Source organism: Camelus bactrianus, chromosome 16 (assembly GCF_048773025.1).
Source record: "Camelus bactrianus isolate YW-2024 breed Bactrian camel chromosome 16, ASM4877302v1, whole genome shotgun sequence".
Taxonomy (NCBI): domain Eukaryota; kingdom Metazoa; phylum Chordata; class Mammalia; order Artiodactyla; family Camelidae; genus Camelus; species Camelus bactrianus.
The window spans coordinates 46,702,542-46,724,547 of record NC_133554.1 but is presented as its reverse complement, the minus strand read 5'-3'; the positions used below and the strand labels follow the sequence as shown (position 1 = coordinate 46,724,547).

The following is a 22,006-nucleotide window of genomic DNA, read 5'->3' as shown; positions in this document are numbered from 1 at the left end:
ACTCATTATATATAAGTCATCTCATCCTTTCAACATTCCTTTTTTCCCCTCTGCCTGAGTTTTTCCTCTTTTCTTCTCAGAAAGAGGGCTCCTCTCTCTTTGCCACGGCACTATAAGCCCCCTGGCCTGGATCCCCACTTCATCCCAGCAGGAGTCAGCTCCCCCACGGTCCCCTCTTCATCACCTTCACTCCTCTTTTCAGCTGTCTTTGTGCCTCCTTTCATAAACATGCTCAGATCTCTGGCCTAAAAATATCCTGACCTTGTTTCTGCCACTCCCTTAATCCACTAGCCCACCTCTTTTTTTCTTTCACGGCCAAACTCCTTGAAAGAACTGATTGCCTCCACACACTGGCTACCCATTCCTTAGGGACTGCAATCCGGTTTGCCCTACTGTGGGATGCAGTGGCAAGAGGAGGAGCAAGATGGAGTAAAACGGAGTCAAAGGCACCTAAAATGCACTAGACCCAATGGGGGTCAGATGTGGCAGCGACAAGTCCTTTAGTTGAAGCTTGCCTATATGGCTTAAGGGTAACACCATGTATCAGGGAAGACAAGGTGCTTGAGCTGGGCTTCAAAAGTGGACACAACTTCCATAGGCAAAGATGTGAGGAAGGGTATCTTCATGTAGGGAAATTCCATTTGCCTTGTCTGGAGCTCTTCCCAGGGGTCTCTCTTTTGCATTAACTCATTACCTAGTAGGTTTGTTTTTTGCTTTTTTTTTTTTTTTTTCAAGCATGAGCTAGTTTAACAGAGTAACTGGCTTAAAAACAAACCTGGAATTCAAGGTATGTATATTATGATGGAAAAAAACAAAAGGTGGACATGATAGCTGGTTTCAAATATCTGAAAAACTGTCATAGGAAAGATGTTATCTGTGTTGCTCAAGAGAGCAGTACTAGAGTTACTGCGTAATGTGAGAGAAGGCAGAATTTTCATTCAAAACAAGGAAGAATGTCAAATAAACAGAGCTGTCTAAAATCGGATTGGGCTACCTTGCACTTCCTCATTATTGAAAATGTTGCAGCGGGAGCTGAATGGCCTGCATGTTCAGTCTTTCACTCAGTGCTCACAGGTACATCAGTGCTGGTGGGCAAGGAGAGCAAAGAACCTCCCTCCAGTTGAGAAGGGTTCAGCCACTAAGGATTCTCTCCTTTGACCTGATTTCTACTGCTAGGACTTCTCCTAGTCCCTCATGCTTAAACTCTGACTCCTTTCCTTCTGTTTCTTTCTACTCCCAGAAGGCTTTACCCTATACCAGCATAGCAAGTACTCAGACATTTGTAGATGAAAATGACAAGTCTGTGTCTCTTACTGTCCTGTCCAACTTGGCTGGTACCATGTAAGGCCTCCTCCCCACCCTCTCCCAGTTTCTCTCCTACTTCTCTGGTCACTCCCTTCCTGTGTCCTTTGCAGGGTCATCCTCCTCTAACTGCCACTGTCTGAGTCCCTAAGGCTCAGTCCTAGGCTCTCTCCTCACTCTATAGTCTGCTTAGAAACCTCCATTTGAGCCCATGGCTTCAAAGTGACAACTTCCAATTTTTCCCTCTACCCTAGTTTTCTCCCTTCTGAGCTGGAGACCTGTGTAGTTAGCTGCCCATTTGCTATCTCCTACTGGCAGTCTCAGAGGCATCTCCAACTCAATGTGTCTAAAATACCAGGTCTGTCCTTCTCAGCAGGTGAGCCAGGCTCTCTTCTAGTGTCCCTGTCTTGGTGAAAGGCAGTGCCATTTATCCAGATCCGTAAATCAGTAACTTAGGTCCTGATCTCTCAGCAACTTAAAATTCAATCCAATAGTGGTTCTTAAACTTTTTGATCTTGGAACCCTTTTTCATTTCTAAAACTGAGGACACCAAAGAGCTTTTTTTTATGGGGGTTGTATCAGTTGATATTCACTGTATTAGAAATTAAGGGTCAAAAAGTTTTATATCACAATAATATACAAGCACACATTCCATTAACCATAGAGCAATGACATTATCTCAGGCATGTAACCTCTGGAAAACTCCACTATATACTTACAAAAGAATGAATGAAAAGCTAAATCATATCTTAGTATTATTATGAAAATAGTTTTGACTTCGCAAGCCCTCTAAAAGGATCCCGGGGACCCCCTAGTCCCATCCCCAGACCCCACCACAGCCACAATGCCATGTTCTGTCACAGTTTCACCTTCTAAATGTCTCAGGTCCACCTGCTCCTCCTCTCTCCACTACCGTCACTAGCCTGATCCAAGTTACTGTCTCCCTTTACCCGGACCACTGCATTAGCTGATACGTAATATGGTTCTCTTAGATCCAATCTCCAGTCTGTTCCCCACACTGTATGCAGCTAGAGCAGTCTTTTCAAAATACAACTCCAAATATGTCATGCCATCCATTCCTCTTCACTTAAAAACCCTAAAGTGGTGCTCACAACACCACACACCTTTTAGTCACAGCCTATAATTATACATGAATCAGATCATGACAAGTAAGATCTGACCTCCCACAGGTCTACAAGGGCCATAGGGACCAGAGCTGTGTCTTTTTGCTTCCCATGATTCTGGCACACAGAAGATACTTTGGTAATTCTTTCTTAAATGAATAGATGAATGAATGAATAAAAATGCAATCTGATCGGGAGAAGGATACAATAACAAGGTAACATAATAAGCAATACAACAGAGAGGTACAAGGGGTCACCATTTTCAGTGGTTCCCACTGCCTACCAAACAAGCCCACGTGCAGTCAAGGCTCCTCAGTCAAGGCAGGCATCCTCTCTCAGCCTTCTCTGTTTCTCCTCCAAATACATCAGCCAGTGTTAAGGATTTAAGTGAGATCTCTAGCAGCAAATCATTGAAAAGTCCCCTCCCCTAATCCTTCTATGGAAATCCTCCATAATCTCTAAAAATCCAGCTTACACAGCTCCTCCCCTGATTGCATTTCCCAGGTCATTTCAGTTAGACATAATCTCCGTCATTTTCCAGCTTTAGAGAAGGGCTGGCAGGCTCTGCTCACTTCTCTCGTCAAATTCACCGCTCCAACCACCCGGGTTCTCAGAACTCACCACCTTCTTTTGTGATTGTGCCTGGCAGATGGTCTTTCCTGTGTCTGGAATATCTGTCTCTGCTTTAAGCTCAGTAAATCTCCTTCCACATGTCAGCTCTGATGTTCCCCTACTTTTGTGAAAACTGTTCTCCAAAGTCCTGGGCAGACTTGGTTATTGCCTTCTCTGTGCTCCCACACCACCTCCCACATGCCTCCACTGCACCACTCATCCCAGCCCAAAGGCTGGTATATAATGCCTGCTGAATGAAGGAACCCAGGATCTATGTGTGCTGGGAGGCTGTGTTGCCCATTCTCTAGATGAATAGGAACTTGTTTGCAGAAATCTTATTCCTCAGCATTTGCAGACAAGGAGATTCCACATATGGCCCCTACAGTGACGGCCCAGCATTCAGCCCCTGCCTCCATACACAAGTCACAGCACTTGTTTAGGAGCAGGGGACCTAATCACTGTCCCACATCAGTCATCAATGTTCACTCCAAGAATGCCCAACACCGCCCTTCTCCAGCCCCTCACTCTACAAGGGCTCTGGAACAGAGGCCAAACTAGCAGACATTCCCAGATTCCAGGGCCAGAGAGGTTCTGGGTAAGGTCTCCCTGCTGGGGTGGTGGCTTTCTCTCCTCAACCAGCTTATTGAAAACATAGCCACCAATTACCCACAACATTAGAGAAATATGAAATGCATATACAGACTTTCAGCTTGGCAATACCTACTACCAGTGCTTGCTCGGGTTGCAGAATTATTCAGTGAGGCAAAGTCAGTGCCTTAGCAACATATTCTTCCTGCTGCTCCCTGAGGAGGCTTATCACCCCCAGACAAGCTCAGCGATAGGACCAATGCTCAGATCTCCCCAGGCTCAGCTCAAAATCTCCAGAGAGCAGTTCAGATGGTGCAATTCTACCTATATGGCTAGAACCTGGATGGAGAGCAGCAGGGGTCTCAGCAACACGAGGGCAGCAACCTCAACACAGAGCTGAGGAGGCCAAATTTCCACAATTCAAGAAATAAGCTTTCTCCTCACACTGTAGGAAGTGGAATCCAGAGCAACACTGGATTGCCTGGAATACTGCACAGACCTGAGTGAAACTCTTTTCCTGGGGAGGTCTGGCAGCAGCTATATAGCCTTCTTCCTAGTGAGCCAACTGTATGCACTATGTCAAGGACAGTGTCCTGTCCTTCCTAAACAATTTAGTTTGACTCTCCAGCGGTTTTATTGGTCTATATGTTCCTCAAAGCATAAAGACTCCTCAGGAATCACAAGCAAGAAGTTTGATGTAAAACTCAAACTTGGACCTAACTCCTAACTCCCCAAGTCCCCAGTCCTTTGGGGAAAGAATGGTAAAAGACGAGGGTAGGCTGCAGCTGGAGGTCTTCAAGCAGATGTCTGAGGAGATTACGTCAAGACTGCTGAAAAGGAATTTGATTATGCCATTACAACATTATAGTGTAAGCTCCCTGAGGGCCAGGACTCCATCCCAGTCATTTCTCTACTTCTTCTCCCCAAAGAAACACATGGAAGATTATTCTGAACAAATTAGCAGTCAATAATGTTTGATGATTGTTTTTAAATTTATAATTTTTAAAAATAACATTAAAAAAATGGACAGATAAATGAGACGAGAGGAAAAAGGGGTGAAATACTCACTGACAGAGAGGTGCCTGCTTCTGGGCTCGGGGGGCTGGTAGATGGTATTTATATCTCCCGCCGACTGGGAAGCTTTGATTCGCACCTGCCTGGACACCCCGGAGTGGGGGGAGGAACTGGTCTGCAAGATAAGAGGAAAAAGCTGAGCTCTCCAAGCAGGCAGGCTGAGAAAGGCCCCGTTATCCTTCCCTAGGACTCCCGTGCTCTCAGCCACCTTCAGGCTTTAAGTACATGAGCTACCCAGCTCTCCCCCAAATCTCACTCCTCAGTCCAACTGAGCAAATCACTATTTGCTCAATGTAGTTTTACGGCCTCGGTGATACAGAGCACTGAGACCCAGTGCCCGAATTTAATAGGTGATGACCCAGACACGGAAGAACAACAGGCGTCCCTGTAATAATCTGCCAAACAGAAAAGAGAGTTGTAAAAACTCTCTCATAAAATTCTCCAGAGAGCTTGGGAAGAATAGGAAAAGCAGGAGATTATTTCAGCTGCAAGATCACCTGCTGCACTGGGGGTTCAGAATGGCAACCTCCTTGCCCCCCAAATTTTGGTTGGTAAATATTTATCTTTAAAATAGTTTGATATGCTGCTTCTTCCCTAACCATAATCACTCCCTGAAAATTAAGGTAAGGAGATCTCAGTTGCTTCTTACTACTGGGGTTTACATGTGAACCATCTCAGGACTGTGTTCATCTCGGAAAGGCTAGCACAGGTGCGATTCTGCCAGAGGTCAAGGACTTCAGAACAGGGTCAGCAACCTTGCCATGTCTACCCCCACTTTTGCACTGACCCAGCTGAGCCACCAGGTGAGCCCTAGAGAGAAAACAAAGCAATAAAGGGGGGCCCTTGCACAGAGAAGGCTGAAAACTGAAGCATGGCAGTAAGCAAGAGATGTCAGGATGTGCTCACAAAGAAGCAGGGCACTAAAGAGGGTGGAAGCTCGGGATTTTTAAGTAATGTGGGTCAAAGTTTCTACTTGTTTCTCTCTCTCTTTTACCTCCTGTAAGAAGAAAAAAAAAAGTCCGACCTAAACAAACTATATCCTGCCTTCCAGGAAAAAGGCGTCCCACTTTCAGGGGCGAGATCAGCTGCCAAGCAGCCTCCTCTAGTCTCCCCACACCAGACTTTATCACATCCAGGATTGCCTTGACAAACTGTCTTGCTCTAATGGGAAGTCAGAAACAAGGGGAAGTGACTGTTCTTGCTGAAGCCTCTGATGTGCAAGAGCTCTCTGCCGAGGGTCAGAAAGGAAAAAACAGCCAAAGCCACACACTGGGGAAGCAGGCCAGCGAAGGGCAAGGAAAGGCCACAGCCTCACAGTCAGAAAGAGAAGAGCTACATGCTGAGCACCCCAAGGACACCTGCTTGGACACAGTTCCTTACACATAGTGGGAATTCAGTACATCTTGGCAACATGAATCTGAAATGTACCAAAGAACATACACTTTAAACTCTCAATTTTCAAATCTAAAGGACGAGACAGGAAAGTAGGTTCAACAGCCAGCACAAGCATAGGTTCCTAAGAGAAAAGGCTGACCGTACAACAGGTTAGAAAACAAAGAGAATCAGTGAAGGTTTCAAAGCAGGGCTTCTCACACTTTCATGTGCACATAAATCACCCGAGACCTGTTAAATTTCAGATTCTGATTCAGTAGGTCTGGGGTGGGGCTGAGAATCTGCTCTTCTAACAAGCTTTCAGGTGAGGCTGATGCTGCTGGCACACGGACAGCGCGCTGAGCAGCAAGGTCTCAGGAGGCGAGTCATGCTTAGGGTGAAGGCAATGGTTCTCAGGCCTAGCTGCCCATCAGAACTGCCTGTGGGGTTTTTTGACACCTCAGACCATCTACAACAGAATCTCTGGGGACGGGGCCCAAGGACTGGTATTTTTTAAATCTTTCCCCAAGTGTTTACAATATTCAGTCAAGTTTGAAAACCCTGATTTAAGGAGATAAAAGAGAACAGTGTGGTAAACAAAATGAGGTTGACACAAGGGTTCAGGGAACCTTGAACAAGACCAAGAAGTGGGAGAGAGGAAGACAGGACTAGGAAAAATAAAAGGGGCCTGTAAGAGAGTGAAAGGAGAGCCATCAAGTATAAAGTGTGTACCTGGCAGAACATTCTAAAGACAGCAAACAGAAGGTGGCATTTGACCATTCAATGAAAACCTCACTGAAGGACTCTGTGGGCAGCAGTGTGCTGTGGCTGACACAAACAACATGAAAAATTACCAGGGAACCACCTACATAAAGACTGCAGTCACTAGAAGTTAGGAGATTAGCAGAAAAAGAGATTATAAAAGTTGACCCACAAATTATCTCGATAAAAGATTTGATGGTATCAGACAAAAGGAAAAAGTGGACTCAACGATGCAAGGAGAGAAGAAGGGTATGTGTGTATATGTGTGTCCGTGCGTGAGCTTTAGTTTGGATCTCACCAGTCTGCTTCACTGGTGGCAAGAGACCTTTCCTTGGAAGACCATGATAGTTACGAAAGCTGTGGAAGTATCCAGGTTATTTAATAAATTTACAGCTTTAATATCCATGACTTTATTAAAAACCTTAAAAAAAATCTGTTTTGAAGCTATACAACTTGAATAAAGAATGCCATGTTTACAATCCATGTACAAATTCTCACTTCTGTTTTGTTCTATGATAACCCCCAATATTCAAAAGGTTCATCCAAATTGAGATTAGATGTATGAATCTGTGTTTTTATTATCCCTACTCTTCAATGCCTCACAGACTTTCCTTATACATATGTACGCTTAGGCTGCCTTTCCTGAATAAAGAGTTCCAGGCTTTCCAGACTATTCACATATAAAACTGATCCAACCCCTTGAAAATTTTGTCTTCTCTTGGACCTTTCTTATTAGTTCAGTTACTTTCTGAGCTGCGGGGAAGAGAATGACACATCTTACAAGTTTTCCTCACAGGCACATTATACTTTCTGCTTTGCTTCTAATGAACTATGGAAGAACCTGGGTGAGATTTTTCAAGGACTACAATAATTCTAAGATCCATTCCTTGGATGGCATCTGATATGTACTGGACTAGTTAGAACATCCAGATTCTAGACCAGCTCCGTCACTATTTACTGTCTCACCTAGGGCAAGTCACTCTAAGCCTCAGTTTCCCCAGGAGTAGACTGGCAATAACAGATGCCTAACCAGGACTCCTCAAAGCTGCAAAAATCAAATAAGAGATGAAAGTACCACATATACCTTAAATGTTATTATTTTTAAACAACAGCCATACTGAAGCTATTCTGTCCAACAAGTTTCATTCTAACTTCCTGCACTTGCCCCATTATTCTAGGAAAACTGAAAGAATTAGCGTTTAGATTATCCTTGATATTTCAAACTTAAATAGTAGACAAGATAGTGTAAAATTCACTGATGGGAAATTTGGAAAGTGGGCAACACTTGGATGAGATTATAAGTTTACTTTTATCAGAGAGAATCTAAGGCAACAAAACAAAATGCCACACTCAGTTTAAGGTGGTTGGGTATTTAGTTTTTATCATATGCAGATATAAGTGACGATAGAATGTTAAGATTGAGATTACATTATGATAGTAGAAGGTCTAGAAAGTTATAAGAAGGTCAAGAACAGAAAGATAAATTAAGAGTTAGATGCACGCATGTTTAGAAAAGAAGTCTTTAATAGGAAATGGCTAAGAGTTGATGGTGCAAGGCAGAGGCCCAGGGCAACAAGAACTACTGAAAGAGATGGTGAAGTATCGTAAAATGGCAGTAAAACCAAGGCTAGAGAAAAGCTCTTAAGACTAAGAAGAGGTTCTGTGACTACCAAAATCCAGGAGTTCTCAGGTAAGAACAATACTGAAGCGTAAGACATGGCCTTGGCCAGGTGAGATAGGAGGGGTATGACTATACATCTTGGTGAGAGATGAAGACAGAGGAAAGATCAGAAGTGGTCATAGAAGGATCAATAAAAAAAGGAATCCAGAGAGAAGAAAGAGACAGTACATTTAAAAACAGGAATAAGAAGGGAAATAAAGGTATAGGTGGTAACAAAAGGTGGACAAGGTGACAGATTGCTAAAAATAGAGGAAACTAAGTAGAGAATGAAGTGACTGACAGTTACCATCAAGAGGAGATGGAGACCTGGGTGATAAGGTATTCTGGAGAAACATATGTAAAGTGTGATCTGTGAGCTGGTGCCAGGCTGTACCAGTCCTCAACAAGGGAAATACGGAAATGGTGAATAATCCTTTAAAGACTTTTACAACAGTTTGGCAGAGTGACTTATGTCTATTGAATCTAACAATAAAAATTGTGGGCTTATACTTTGCAGATGTCTAGTTAATTTTTCCATTTCATTTTTCATTTTTTTTTCTGTTTTTAAAAAAGAATTGGTCCTTGACAGATTGGAAATCAGAACAAAACTGGTATTTCATCACAAACAGAGAAGCACTGCTCTAGAGGTGGGACTCCTGAGAATATAATTTTGGATAATGATACCTCTGTTTATTAAGAAGCCAGAAGTCTAGCTGAGGACGTTCCCAAGGAAAGATTTCATCACCACCAATACCTGTTAGTCTTAAATGTAGAACTTCATAAATGCAAAAATTAGGAGCAGCTTAAGTGTTGCAACAGCAGAAAAAATAGTTAATTAAATTATGGTATAGCCAGTCAAGGGAATTATGTATTCTTATAAATTATAATCATGAACAGTATATATTAATAGAAAAACATACATGACAATGTTAAGTGAAAAATTAAGTTAGAAAATTGTATAAATACCATGACAACACTTAAAGTGTGTATACATATGGCCAAAGACTAGAGGGGCGTATGCAAAAATTAATCAATATTATGGTGCTAGGATTGCACAAGATGGCCCTCTTTTTAACTTTACAGTAAGTTTTACTGATTTTATAATAAATTTTTAAAATATACAGCCTTAGGGGAAATATATATATATATGTATATATATATATATTTATACATCCTTAGAAAGAGACATCAATATGGCATTTATTTTATGCAACATCTAACGCAATGCCATGAGTGTCAGAGCTCCAGTGGTCATCCTTCAAACAGCTCTGGGTTGCAGCAGCATCTGAGGCTGAGTGCACGCCTTCGTGGATGGGAAAGTGGATGTAAAGAACCAGCTGTCTACAGCTTGTCATCAGGGGAGTGGAGGGATCACTAGCAGAGGTGCTAGCCCCCAGTTAAACAGTGACATCATTAAACTAAACCCCAATTCCAGCTCCTTCTGTAAAGAAGGGGTTTGCTGAATATGATCTCTGCTTGACTCTTGCTAACAATAAGCAGCACTCACTCTGTTCTCCTAAGAGGATGGGTGGGTAAGGGGTTCCAAAACAGTAAGACACAGCTCCTGCTCTAGAGGAGCTTGTAACTTTTTGGGGTAAAACTTAACAATATGCAACTAGAGGGCCCCCACGAAGGAACCTACGAACTAGTACGCAAATTATATCCAATGACTGAAGGAACAGGGAATAATCAAAATGACTTAAGTCAAAAACACTAATTAAACTGTAGCAGGCAAATCAAGCTAGACCCTTAAAAAGCTTGATACGGTCTGGCAGAGGGGAAGAAGGAAGAGCTGCAGAATAGGGGGAGAATGCTGAAGAATGTGGAAAGATGAGACTGGGGAGCTGAAAGCAAGGGTAGTCAGTGATAAACCGGGGATGTTGGGCTAAATTTAGATTTTATATGATAGGCAATGAGGATGCATTTTAAGGAGCAGGTGAGTAACTTGAACAGAGAAGTGAAATAATAAAGTATATATTTTACTTCAGAATACTTCCAAAAACATATCCAGAAAAAAGATATATTGGGATAGAGAAGACCAGTCTGTGTGCTCAAGGACACACCTGTAATATTAGAAAATGTCTTCTTTATTACAAGGCTTCCTAACTGCATTCTCCTGCGTCTTCCCCTAATCAACAGACAGCCCAAAGTTTCTTTAAAAACAAATGGTCAGCATGAGCTCCATTCCATCTAAACTCTGTCCTGGTATGTGCGTCCACAGTCCTTACGCAGCAGTGTCAGGGGTCCACAGTTGGCTGTTTTCAAGCATAAGGAAAGAGTGTCAAGAAACCTTTAGGAACATGCAACTAAAGAAAGGTGATAGAGGAATCAATGATTAGAAGACACACCCAGATTACAAGCATTCTTTTGAAACGCAGGCCCCCAGGGACCCTTTAGGAGCAGAAACTGTGCAGGGATAACTCCTCACCTCTGACAGCCCCTGCAGATTGCCCGCCATTTCCTAAAGCAGCAGCTAGTAAGTTAAAAGAGGCCCTTCAGCCCATGGCCTTTTTGCCATTGAACAGAAGGGAAAGTTTATTTCCTACACACGTCCCAAGAGAAAGTCAAGGGTGCTGAGGAGTTGTGGGAGTTGGGTTTACAAAGCATGATAGTCTCAAATCCTTGACCACCTTTGCTAATCAGCACCCCACACTAACCAAGTCTCTCTTCTTGGGGCCCAAACCTAATTGGAAGAACATAAATACAGAGAAAAAGAACTTTCCCCTTTATCATAAAATGTTTTCTTCCTCCCACACCACAAACCAAGTAATCTTTAGTTGCAACTTTTTAACACTAATATTAAATCAAATGTAGAAGGTTAGCGGGCTGCTGACCAGTGGGCTGGACCACAATTATGGTCTTGCTTTAGCAGTGGCTGAGGAAAAGAACATTTTCAAGGAAGCAAGGTGAACTCCTGAAGGACTGCAAGCTTTGTCTTCAGATGTCAGGCCATGACAGGGGCTACTTACATGGTTTCTGTCCTGCGACAGCAGCAATATCCTAAGACTCTTCATGCTTGAGCTTCTATCCAAGATGTCAATTGCTTTATCAAGATCATCTTGGTTCTTCAGCAGGATGGAGAGCTATGACACAGGACACAGAGAAGGAAATTATGTAAGTCTTTAGTTTGCAAAAATAAAATAAGTTCGGAGGAAAACAATTTCATTGGATATTATGGGGTCTTAAAAGATCTGAAACCACAGAGATTTTTTTCAATTCAATAATTTTTAATAAATTTACAGAATTGTGCAACCATCACCACAATTCAATTATAAAACATTTCCATTGATCCAAAAGGATCTCTTGAGCCCAGTCATAGTCACTTCCCCATTCTATCTCTTACACCAGGCAACCACTCATCTACCTTCTGTCTCTAGAGATTTGCTCTTTCTGGATATTTCATATAAATGGAATCATAAAATTCATATATATTCAATTCAATTCATACAGTCTTTTGTGTCTAGGTTCTTTTGCTTTGCTTAATGTGTTTGAGTTCATCCATGCTGTAACACATTAACACTTTGTTTCAAGATATTTTCTGAGAAGAGCTTTGTCTCTAAAAGTATCCTTTACTCCAAAGCATCAAATCCCAAACAGCTATAATCCCCATATTTCTTTGCAAATTAAGCAGTAGAATCATGTCCCACCCTACCCTATGCTGACATCAACAGAAAAAGCAGAAAAGGCACAGGAGGAAGAGGGGGCAGGTAGAGGATGAAAAAGTTACTCAAATAAGAACACAAACTTAGACTGCATAGCAGAGTTTAGTATCTTAATGTTTAAAGGTAAAAATCAGTGACTAGAACCAAAAACTACTTCCTCTGTTTTCATTCCACTGACATATTAAAGAGAAGATCCTTGAAGTACAAATAAGTCTCCCTTGCTGTTAAAAGCAGAAGACATTATAAGTACTTACTATTAAAAGATGCAAAAGTATGCTTTGCCTAAGACCTAATATCAGATCTTACATATTTGTGGCAAACATAAAGCAAAAATCCAATTAACTTCTTCAGTTCCCAATTTATAATCCAAGGAAATGAAAACTAAATCATAGGCCAAGAAAAAAGAAATAGTAAGAATAGTGTTTAAAATAAAATCTCAAGGCAACTCGTGGAATGAAAGAAAATTTTATAAATCATATTGTTAAAGAATTCCTTCCTGGGTAACATTCAAAGTAGGGATAAATAAGGACTGGGGTGGGGGAGAGGGTGGGTGGAGATGGGGGAAGATAAACTACTGAAGTAAGTTTTAACTTTTAAAAAACCTACAATTATGCAAATGTATGATAAAAATCTAGTATTCAGAATATATAAAGAATTCTCACAATTCAACAATAAAAGGACAAATAATCCAGTTTTTTTAAGTGGACTTGAATAGGCATTTGTCCAAAGGACTTGAATAGATATTTGTCCAAAGAAAATAAACAAATGGCTAATAAGCACATGAAAAAATACCTAACGACATTTGTCATTAGGGAAACGAAAATCAAAACCACAATGAGATACCACTTCACACCTACTAGGATGGCTATAATTTTTAACAACAGAAAATAACAAGTATTGGTAAGGATGTGGAAAATTGCAACTCTCATACATTGCTGGTAGGAATGTAAAATATGGGATATGGGAAAGTTGGGCAGTTCCTGAAAAAGTTAAACACAGAGTTACCATTAAGACCCATAATTCCACTCCTAGGTATACTTTAGAGAATTGAAAACATATGTTCATATAAAAAATTTTACACAAATGTTCATAGCAGCATTATTTACAATAGCCAAAACATGAAAACAACTCAAGTGTCCATCAACAGATGAACAGATACACAAAATGTGATATACCAATACAACAGAATATTATTTATTCATCAGTAAAAAAAGGAACAAAGCATTGACACATGCTACAACATGGATGAAACTTGAAAACATTATGCTTAGTGAAAGAAGCCAAACACAAAAGGCCACATATTGTGTGATTCCATTTACATGAAATGTTCAGAATAGGCAAATCCAGAGAGATAAAAAGTAGGTATGTAAGTGGTTGCCAGGGACTGGGGAGAAGGGGGAATGCGAAGTGACTGCAAATGGATACAGTGTTTCTCTTTGGGGTAATGAAAAAGTTATAGAATTAAGCAGTGAAGTTAGTTACACAACTCTGTGAATATACTAAAAACCACTGAATTGTACAGTTTAAAAGGGTAAATTTTACAGTAGGTGAATTATATCTCAATAAAGCTATTATTACAAAAATATAAACATAAAATAAAATCTCAACAGATTTTTCACTTGTGGTTCATAAATCCTGGTAAGGCAAGGTTTACAGGGGAAACGAAAGAAAAATAGGTTGAGAGATTTGAAATTAATAAAATGTAAATTAGGCAACTCTAGGTCATTGACATCATTAGCTGAGTATAGAAAGATGTGCATGATTTAAAATAATAACAATTATTTATATTTGTATTTAGAATTAGTATCTGCATAAGCATTTGAATAAAGGAATGCCCAACATTCTAGGCAGTCACTTTCTTGGCAAAAGAGTCTGAAAATGCATTTGGGGACATCTGGAATTCTTAATGGAAATACTAACAGAAAGAGAAACAAGCACTAAATCATCCAGAAGTGTCTATACTAACTAAAGAACACCTTCTTTAATGCTGATTGGCTAGCTGACTTTAGCCTTACTTTTGTATACAGTCACTGAAGCTTGAGCTACAATTTTTTAAAGTTCCATGAATTTAACATTTATATTTTTGGGATTTTCATATCTTTTATTTAAAATGTGTTAGTCTACAAAATTTTTTTTTTTTGGTCAGACTTTTTTTTTATAAACATTTTTTATTGAGCTATAGTCATTTTACAATGTGTCAAATTCCAGTGCAGAGCACAATTTTTCAGTTATACATGAACATACATATATTCGTTGTCACATTTTTTTTCGCTGTGAGCTACAAGATCTTGTACATATTTCCCTGTGCTATACAGTATAATCTTGTTTATCTATTCTATATATGCCTGTCAGTATCTACAAATTTTGAAATCCCAGTCTGTCCCTTCCCACCTCCCGTTCCCCTTGGCAACCACAAGTTTGTATTCTGTGTCTGTGAGTCTGTTTCTGTTTTGTATTTATTTATTTATTTATTTATTTATTTATTTATTTATTTATTTATTTATTTATTTATTTAGATTCCACATATGAGCGATCTCATATGGTATTTTTCTCTTTCTGGCTTACTTCACTTAGAATGACATTCTCTAGGGATATCCATGTTGCTGCAAATGGTGTTGTCATTTTTATGGACGAATAGTATTCCATTGTATAAATATACCACATCTTCTTTATCCAGTTATCTGTTGATGGACATCTGGGCTGTTTCCATGTCTTGGCTATTGTAAATAGTGCTGCTATGAACATTGGGGTGCAGGTATATTTTTGAAGTAGGGTTCCTTCTGGATACATGCCCAGGAGTGGGATTCCTGGGTCATATGATAAGTCTATTCCTAGTCTTTTGAGGAACTTCCATACTGTTTTCCACAGTGGCTGCACCAAACTGCATTCCCACCAGTAGTGTAGGAGGGTTCCCTTTTCTCCACAACGTCTCCAGCATTTGTCATTTGTGGACTTCTGAATGATGGTCGTTCTGACTGGTGTGAGGTGATATCTCATTGTAGTTTTGATTTGCATTTCTCTGATAATTAGTGATATTGAGCAGTTTTTCATGTGCCTATTGGCCATTTGTATGTCTTCCTTGGAGAATTGCTTGTAGTCTACATATTTTAAATACTTTCATTTGTGTTTTTTATTTACTATAGAGTTACTGGTTTATTTTCTAAATTTGCTTTATTTCTAAAATTTATCCAAAAAACAAAAGATTAGATGGTCTTTTGTTAGCTATTTGGCAGTGCATACATCCAACTGTAGTTGTACATTTTGTATGAAGAGGACCAGAGAGTTTTTAGCCAAGAAATCTCAGCCCCAAAGTATGGAAGAAATTCTTAACTCTTCAACCAGTAAAATAAAACTACACAGTAAGGACCTGACTCTCAAAGAGCCAATGAGGTTGCCCAGCTTTCCGGCCTCACCCCACCCAACTCAATTCCCTCTCTTAACTAGGCGCGCGCGCGCGCGCACACACACACACACACACACAGCCTTTCAAACTAACGCAAAGCACCAGCCTAAGCAGATATAGCCTCTAGGATCTTCCTTGGAGCTGGGAAAGCAGCCAAAGAACTGACATTCGAAAGAATTCCTTTCTGTGCTCACTTCAGCAGCACATATACTAAAAAAAAAAGAAAAAAAAATTCCTTCCTGGGTGATACTAGAACTATGAATAAGTAAGGACTGTTGGGCAAGGGTAGCAGGAGTTAAGAGTTAAAGAAATGATTAGAGTAGGTGCTAACTTTTGAAACAAGCTACAATCAGAAGTTAAACTCTGAGAGAGGAATCCAGCATTTATGCCTGTCAATAGAGGACCAACCCACCAATTTCCACACCTCCCCAGCCCCTGCTGAACCCTCTGCTATTAACGCTGTGCTAGAAAGAAAAAGGTAATCTACAAAATGCAAAGGAGAGAATATAAGCCCTGGCCCTGATCCCATACCTGTTTCCACCATGGAGTATTAGAGCTACCGATACTGGATGAGCAGAGGGAATGGAAATAGCTACGTAATCTCACATGTAGTAAAAAACAGAAATCCCAGAATTACTGGAATTAAGAAAACAGGCTCCAGAAAATGAAAACAGACGATACTGGAGGGACAAACTAGGAAATCCTCAGTTAAGCAGAGAGAAAAAAGGTAGGCAGCTGTGCCTGCCTTGTCCACACACTATCCATCTTTCTTACCTCATTGTTCATGTAATGTAGATCAAGAGGCTGCCCAAATACTGTCGTCACCTTGTGCTCCACATCTTCGTATCTTACAGGCCGGCTGAATGCTATAATTCTGAAAAGGAGTAGGAAGTGTGGTTAATTGTATATTTTAAATGCAGGATTTAGAAAGCTACAGCTTCTGAGTGATGTCTTCCTTTTCTTTTTCAACATAGAATTCTTTCTCTGTATTCTTTTTCTTCTCTTATCTACCTTTATCTTTTCACCCTTCTTCTTAGCATCTCTCAGATTTGCCAGTAGTACCTACAAGCAGTACTCAATCCCAACCATTGTTCCACCAGTTTAGCTCAGATCTTTCTGTCAACAACAGTTCGGTATCATAGCAGAACACCTGGATTTTAAAGCTATGTTCCAAAGACTCTTGTTAGGAAGAAAACCTGGAGATTGGAGCAGCAGTCCTGAAAAAATGGTCTCAACTCAATCTCAGGACTTGAAAGGTATTTCCATTGTCCATTTCAGAGATGCCACAGGAATCTCAATGCTGATTTCCTCAGAATTGACATTTCCTACCACAGAGTCACAGGAATTTCCCTTGAGCTTGGTTATGTGCCTGATCAGTCTTCTTAACCAGTGACACATGTGAGCATGTAAGTAGTGTTGATATTGATGTTTTTCTATATATAAAGACTCATCAGATCAGTTCAAAGAACAATTTCTATAGAGAGTAGAATAAGAGCATGTTCAAAGAAGGAGGCCTTAAAATGATTTGTCATTAAATGTCACAACAAAATGTAAAAGTGGTGATAGAGGAAACAAGGCTGGCAAAATGTTGATAATACCGAAGGTGGGTGACAGATCCATGGAGTTCAGTATAATATTCTACTTTTGTGTATGTTTGAAATTTCTTTAATAAAAAGTTCTAATCACTGTAGTAGGTTTAACTATATGATAATGGAGATGGTCAAAAATTTTGATGTACAAAAGTGGCAATTTCATATGGATCCAACCCCATACTCTAAAATTTAAATAATTAAAACAAAAATAGGTAGGGAGGTATAGCTCAGTGGTAGAGCACATGCTTAGCATGTACAAAGTCCTGGGTTCAACCCCTAGTACCTCCTCTAAAAATAACTAAATAAATCATCCTGGGTTCAATACTCAGTGCCTCCTCTAAACATAAATAAATAAATAAACCTAATTACCTACCCCCTCCTCCCAAAATAAGCAAAGAGATAAACAAAACAGAAGAAAATATCAGAAAGAAACATATATATTCTTTCTCTCTAATATATATAAAAGAAAATATAGGATTAAAAAAATATTGGAGCAGAGGTCTTCCTAAGTATTATATAAAATACAGAAAACCAAAAGAAGACAAATTTGACAACAAAAATTTAAACTTTTGATGCCAAAATAAGCCATCAACAAAGTTAAGAAGACAAACATCAAACCTGGAAAAATCAGTAAGAAAAAGACAACCCAATAGAAACGTAGGCAGAGAATATGATGAGACAATTCACAGGAAAGTTATGAATGATTAATAAACACATGAAAAGATGCTTAATGTGATGGGGAAAAATGTATACTAAAGCCACCTCCATCTCTCAGGATGCCTAGGCTGGATGAAATGTGACTAGTGTGTGATGGAGTAGCAGCACTCAGCCACGAGCCTCTATAGTTCTTGCCTTCCTCCCTGCTGAGAGGAAGAAGTGTGTAGTTCTTTGGTTCCCTCCTTCCCCAGAGTGGGAAGTGCTCTGGAAGAAGCAATAAGCCACAGGAAAGAGGGATCTAAGCCATGGGACTGTAATGGAATCTGACCAGTTTCTTTAATGTTCTTCTGTGTCAGCCTGGCTCAGATCAGTGGGCAGCATAAAACCCTTCATCATCTAGAACTGTGCTGTTCAATATGGTAGCCACTAGCTACACGTGGCCATTTAAATTCAAATTAACTAAAATTAATTTTTAAAATTGGCTCTTTCAGTTCTATTAGCCACACTGCAAGTGCTCACTAGACACATGTGGCTAGTGGTTAGTATGTTGGAAAACACAACTATATAGTCAGCCCTCCATATCTGCAGGTTCCACATCCACAGATAGAAAATATGAAAACAAAAGAAAAAACCTCCAGAAAGTTCGAAAAAGCAAAACTTGAATTTGCCGCACGCTGACAACTATTTACATAGCATTTACCTTGTATTTACAACTATTTACGTGGAGTTTATATTGTATTAGGTATTTAAGTTATCTAGATAAAATTTAAAGAATACAAGAGGATGTGCATAGGTTATATGCAAAGATTGTGCCATTAAAATTTTTTATTTGAAGTATAGTCAGTTTACAGTGTGTCAATTTCTGGTGTACAGCATGTTTCAGTCATACATATACATACATATTTATTTTCATATTCTTTTTCATTATAGGTTACTACAAGATATTGCATATAGTTCCCTATGCTATACAGTATAAACTTTTAAAATCTATTTTATATATAGTAGTTAGTATCTGCAAATCTCAAACTCCCAATTTATCCCTTCCCACCCTCTTTCTGCCCAGGAACCATGTTTGTTTTCTATGTCTGTGAGTTTGTTTGTTTTGTAAATAAGTTCACTTGTGTCTCTTTTTTAGATTCCACATTTAGGTGATATCATATGGTATTTTTCTCTTTCTGGCTTACTTTACTTAGAATGACAATCTCCAGGTCCATCCATGCTGCTCCAAATGGCATCGTTTTATTCTATTTTATGGCTGAGTAGTATTTCTCTGTGTGTGTGTTTGTGTATATGACAACTTCTTTATCCAGTCATCTGTTGATGGACATTTAAGTTGTTTCCATGTCTTGGCTATTGTATGTAGTGCTGCTATGAACACTGGGGTGCATTGTATCTTTCTGAATTAGCATTCACTCCAGATATATGCCCAGTGGGACTACTGGATCATATGTTAAGTCTATTTTTAGTTTTTTGAGGAATCTCCATACTGTTTTCCATAATGGCTGCACCAAACTATATTCCCATCAACAGTGTAGGAGGTTTCCCTTTTCTCCACACCCTCTCCACCACTTATCATTTGTGGACATTCTGATGATGGCCATTCTGACTGGTGTGAGGTGATACCTAGAAGCTTTGATTTGCATTTCTCTGATACAGTGACACTGAGCATTATTTCATGTGCCTATTGGCCGTTTGTATGTCTTCATTGAAGAACTGCTCGTTTAGGTCTTCTGCTCATTTTTGGATTGGGTTGTTTGTTTTTTTCTTATTAAGTTGTATGAGCTGTTTGCATATTCTGGAAATTAAGCCCTTGTCAGTATCATCATTTGCAAATACTTTCTCCCACTCCATAGGTTGTCTTTTTGTTCTGTTTATGGTTTCCTTTGCTGTGCAAAAGCTTGTAAGTTTAATTAAGTCTCATTTGTTTATTTTTGCTTTTATTTCTATTGCTTGGGTAGACTGCTATAGGAAAACATTGCTAAGATTTATGTCAGAAATGTTTTGCCCATGTTTTCTTCTAGGAGGTTTACAGTGTCTTGTCTTGTGTTTAAGTACGCCATTTTACGTAAAGGATTTAAGTACCCAAGGAGTTTGCTATTCACAGAGGGTCCTGGAACCAATTTCCTCAGACACCCAGGGACTACTGTAAAACATTTCCATTATAGCAGAAAGTTCTATTGGACAACATTGATAGGATATTACTATAAACCATAATCTGTCCTTCACACAAAGCCTAATATCCCAGGAAGATAATTTCTCTACAACTTTTCCTTCATCCATCACTACCTTTCATTTTTGAAAATTATATTGAATATATTAGTTTATATTCACTGGGAAATCCATCCATATTATGATCCTTATATTTTTTCCCTCAAACCAACTGTCTTAAGCAATAATTAGGTGCTATCTAGATTGAGTGTCTAGATATGAGTGTTTTCTGAATACTTCTGAGAGAACAGCTTTCTATTAATTCCTAATAGTAAATCATACCTCCTTCATCAGAACCTCAGCAACAGTTCAAAAGGGGCCAACCTTTCTGAATAAAATACCAGGAGACCACTCAGATGTCCCTAGCACACCATTAGGAAAAGATTAGGCTCAGAGATAAACTCTCTGCACTCAGCCTGGTGACAAGCCATTCATAGTCCCTCAAAGCAGCCCAAATGTCTGGTCAAGATCAGAAACCAGGACTTCCAGGTCTGATAAGATCTAAGCTGCTGCCATCACATTGAATAACAGGCATTTTTAGACCAGTGCTTCAAAGAGGGGTCTAACACCCAGGACAACCACCTCCATTAGTGTCCAGACATGAAGGGAAGGAGATTCTAATCTACAGTCCTCTTCCATCCTCCTGGAGCTAAGAGGGAGGAGGGTTAGGAGTTTGGTCCCCAGCCTTCCTAAGCAAAGGGGAAGTCAGCCCACCAGAACAGACTTTTGGCAAAGACAAATGGGAAAAGTCACTATTTCTTTCCTCTTTTCTGTCAATTCTAATTCTATAAGGGCCTACAACATTTAGATAGATAGTATCTACACTCCCAGTAAAAAGTAAAGAAAGCCCACAACAACATTCTCTACAAAATCCTAAGACATGAAATACATGAAACCAGAGCTGTCTGGCACACAGTAGCTTGAACTTGGCTTCCCTATACAAACTCTATGAAGTCCTCAATTCCACACATAGTACACAAACAGTGAAATGCCGTGGCTCCTGAAAACAGCCCCATAAAGAGAGAATGTAAAGTTTTCAAAACCTTGATACCAACACTGCCGCTCAGGGCTTCAAAAGGCCATTCCTGCCTGACCACCTTAAATATTTGTGGTTTCGATCTGGCAGTGTCTCTAAAACTGAACACACACACTTTTTCAGTGTAAGTCCGCTCACTGTAACTGCATACCACTTTGGGAACAGGAATTCAGGAGAGCGTAACTGTGTAATTAGGCTCCAACACAATTGAGCTTTTGATTTCATATCTACTTCTGAAAACTCTCTGCTGCTCCAGGTTTGGCAATCCCTCCAAAAACCCAGTCAGGTCAGACGTATGAGTCAGAAGTATGAAAAACAGCAACAATGAAGTGACAATTTAACTTCCGTGCTATTGGAAGGACACAGGATGAGCAGCTGGGGACAGAGCTCAGAAGACTTTCTTCCCTGTAGGCCTGTAACAGCCCTAGAGGCCACATGGCAACAGCAGGAACCTGGCTCTGCAGACCACTTTTGCACAATGTTTCCATCGGGCAAACTTTGACAACCTGCAGGAGCGTGAACGTATCTTTTTTAAGGGAGAATAGTAGCCACAGATCTCCTGGGAAGCTAGCCTCAAAGTGGGCTGAAAGATGCCAGCAGCAGAGAACTACCAGTACAAGAACGTTTGAAGGTACTAAGGTCCTCTGGTGGGACTTGTAAAGTAGGAGGATCTTATCCTCATGGATATGCTCTTTGCCCCTCCAAATGCTCAAAGCCAAGGAAAAAGGGCTAGGGGCATGGGTGTGAAGGGGGGAGGGGTGGTTATCAATGGGACAGAAAGGCAAAGAGTGGGAAGCAGATACCGAAAAGCATACTTACATGCATACATGCCACACACATGCATACACAGGGTCTCATATATCCCACGACCGGAGTTCTGTATGCTTTCTTAAAGTTCTTCCTTAAAATAACTTGAGAAATTAAATGGAATCATATTTTTTTCCACTGAGAACTT

General features: G+C 40.1%; 1 protein-coding gene across 4 annotated transcripts in view; it reads right to left on the bottom strand.

Annotated features, from left to right (window-relative positions):
• MAP3K3 (mitogen-activated protein kinase kinase kinase 3) overlaps nucleotides 1–22,006 on the bottom strand; it is a 58,425-nt gene that overhangs the window by 16,963 nt on the left and 19,456 nt on the right. For all 4 annotated transcript variants that reach the window (XM_074343462.1, XM_074343464.1, XM_074343461.1 and 1 more), the window contains 3 exons: nucleotides 16,333–16,432; nucleotides 11,463–11,576; nucleotides 4,695–4,815 (listed from right to left, as the gene is read on the bottom strand). In XM_074343462.1, coding sequence (XP_074199563.1) covers nucleotides 4,695–4,815; nucleotides 11,463–11,576; nucleotides 16,333–16,432 — 335 coding nt within the window. The remainder of the gene's footprint in view (nucleotides 1–4,694; nucleotides 4,816–11,462; nucleotides 11,577–16,332; nucleotides 16,433–22,006) is intronic.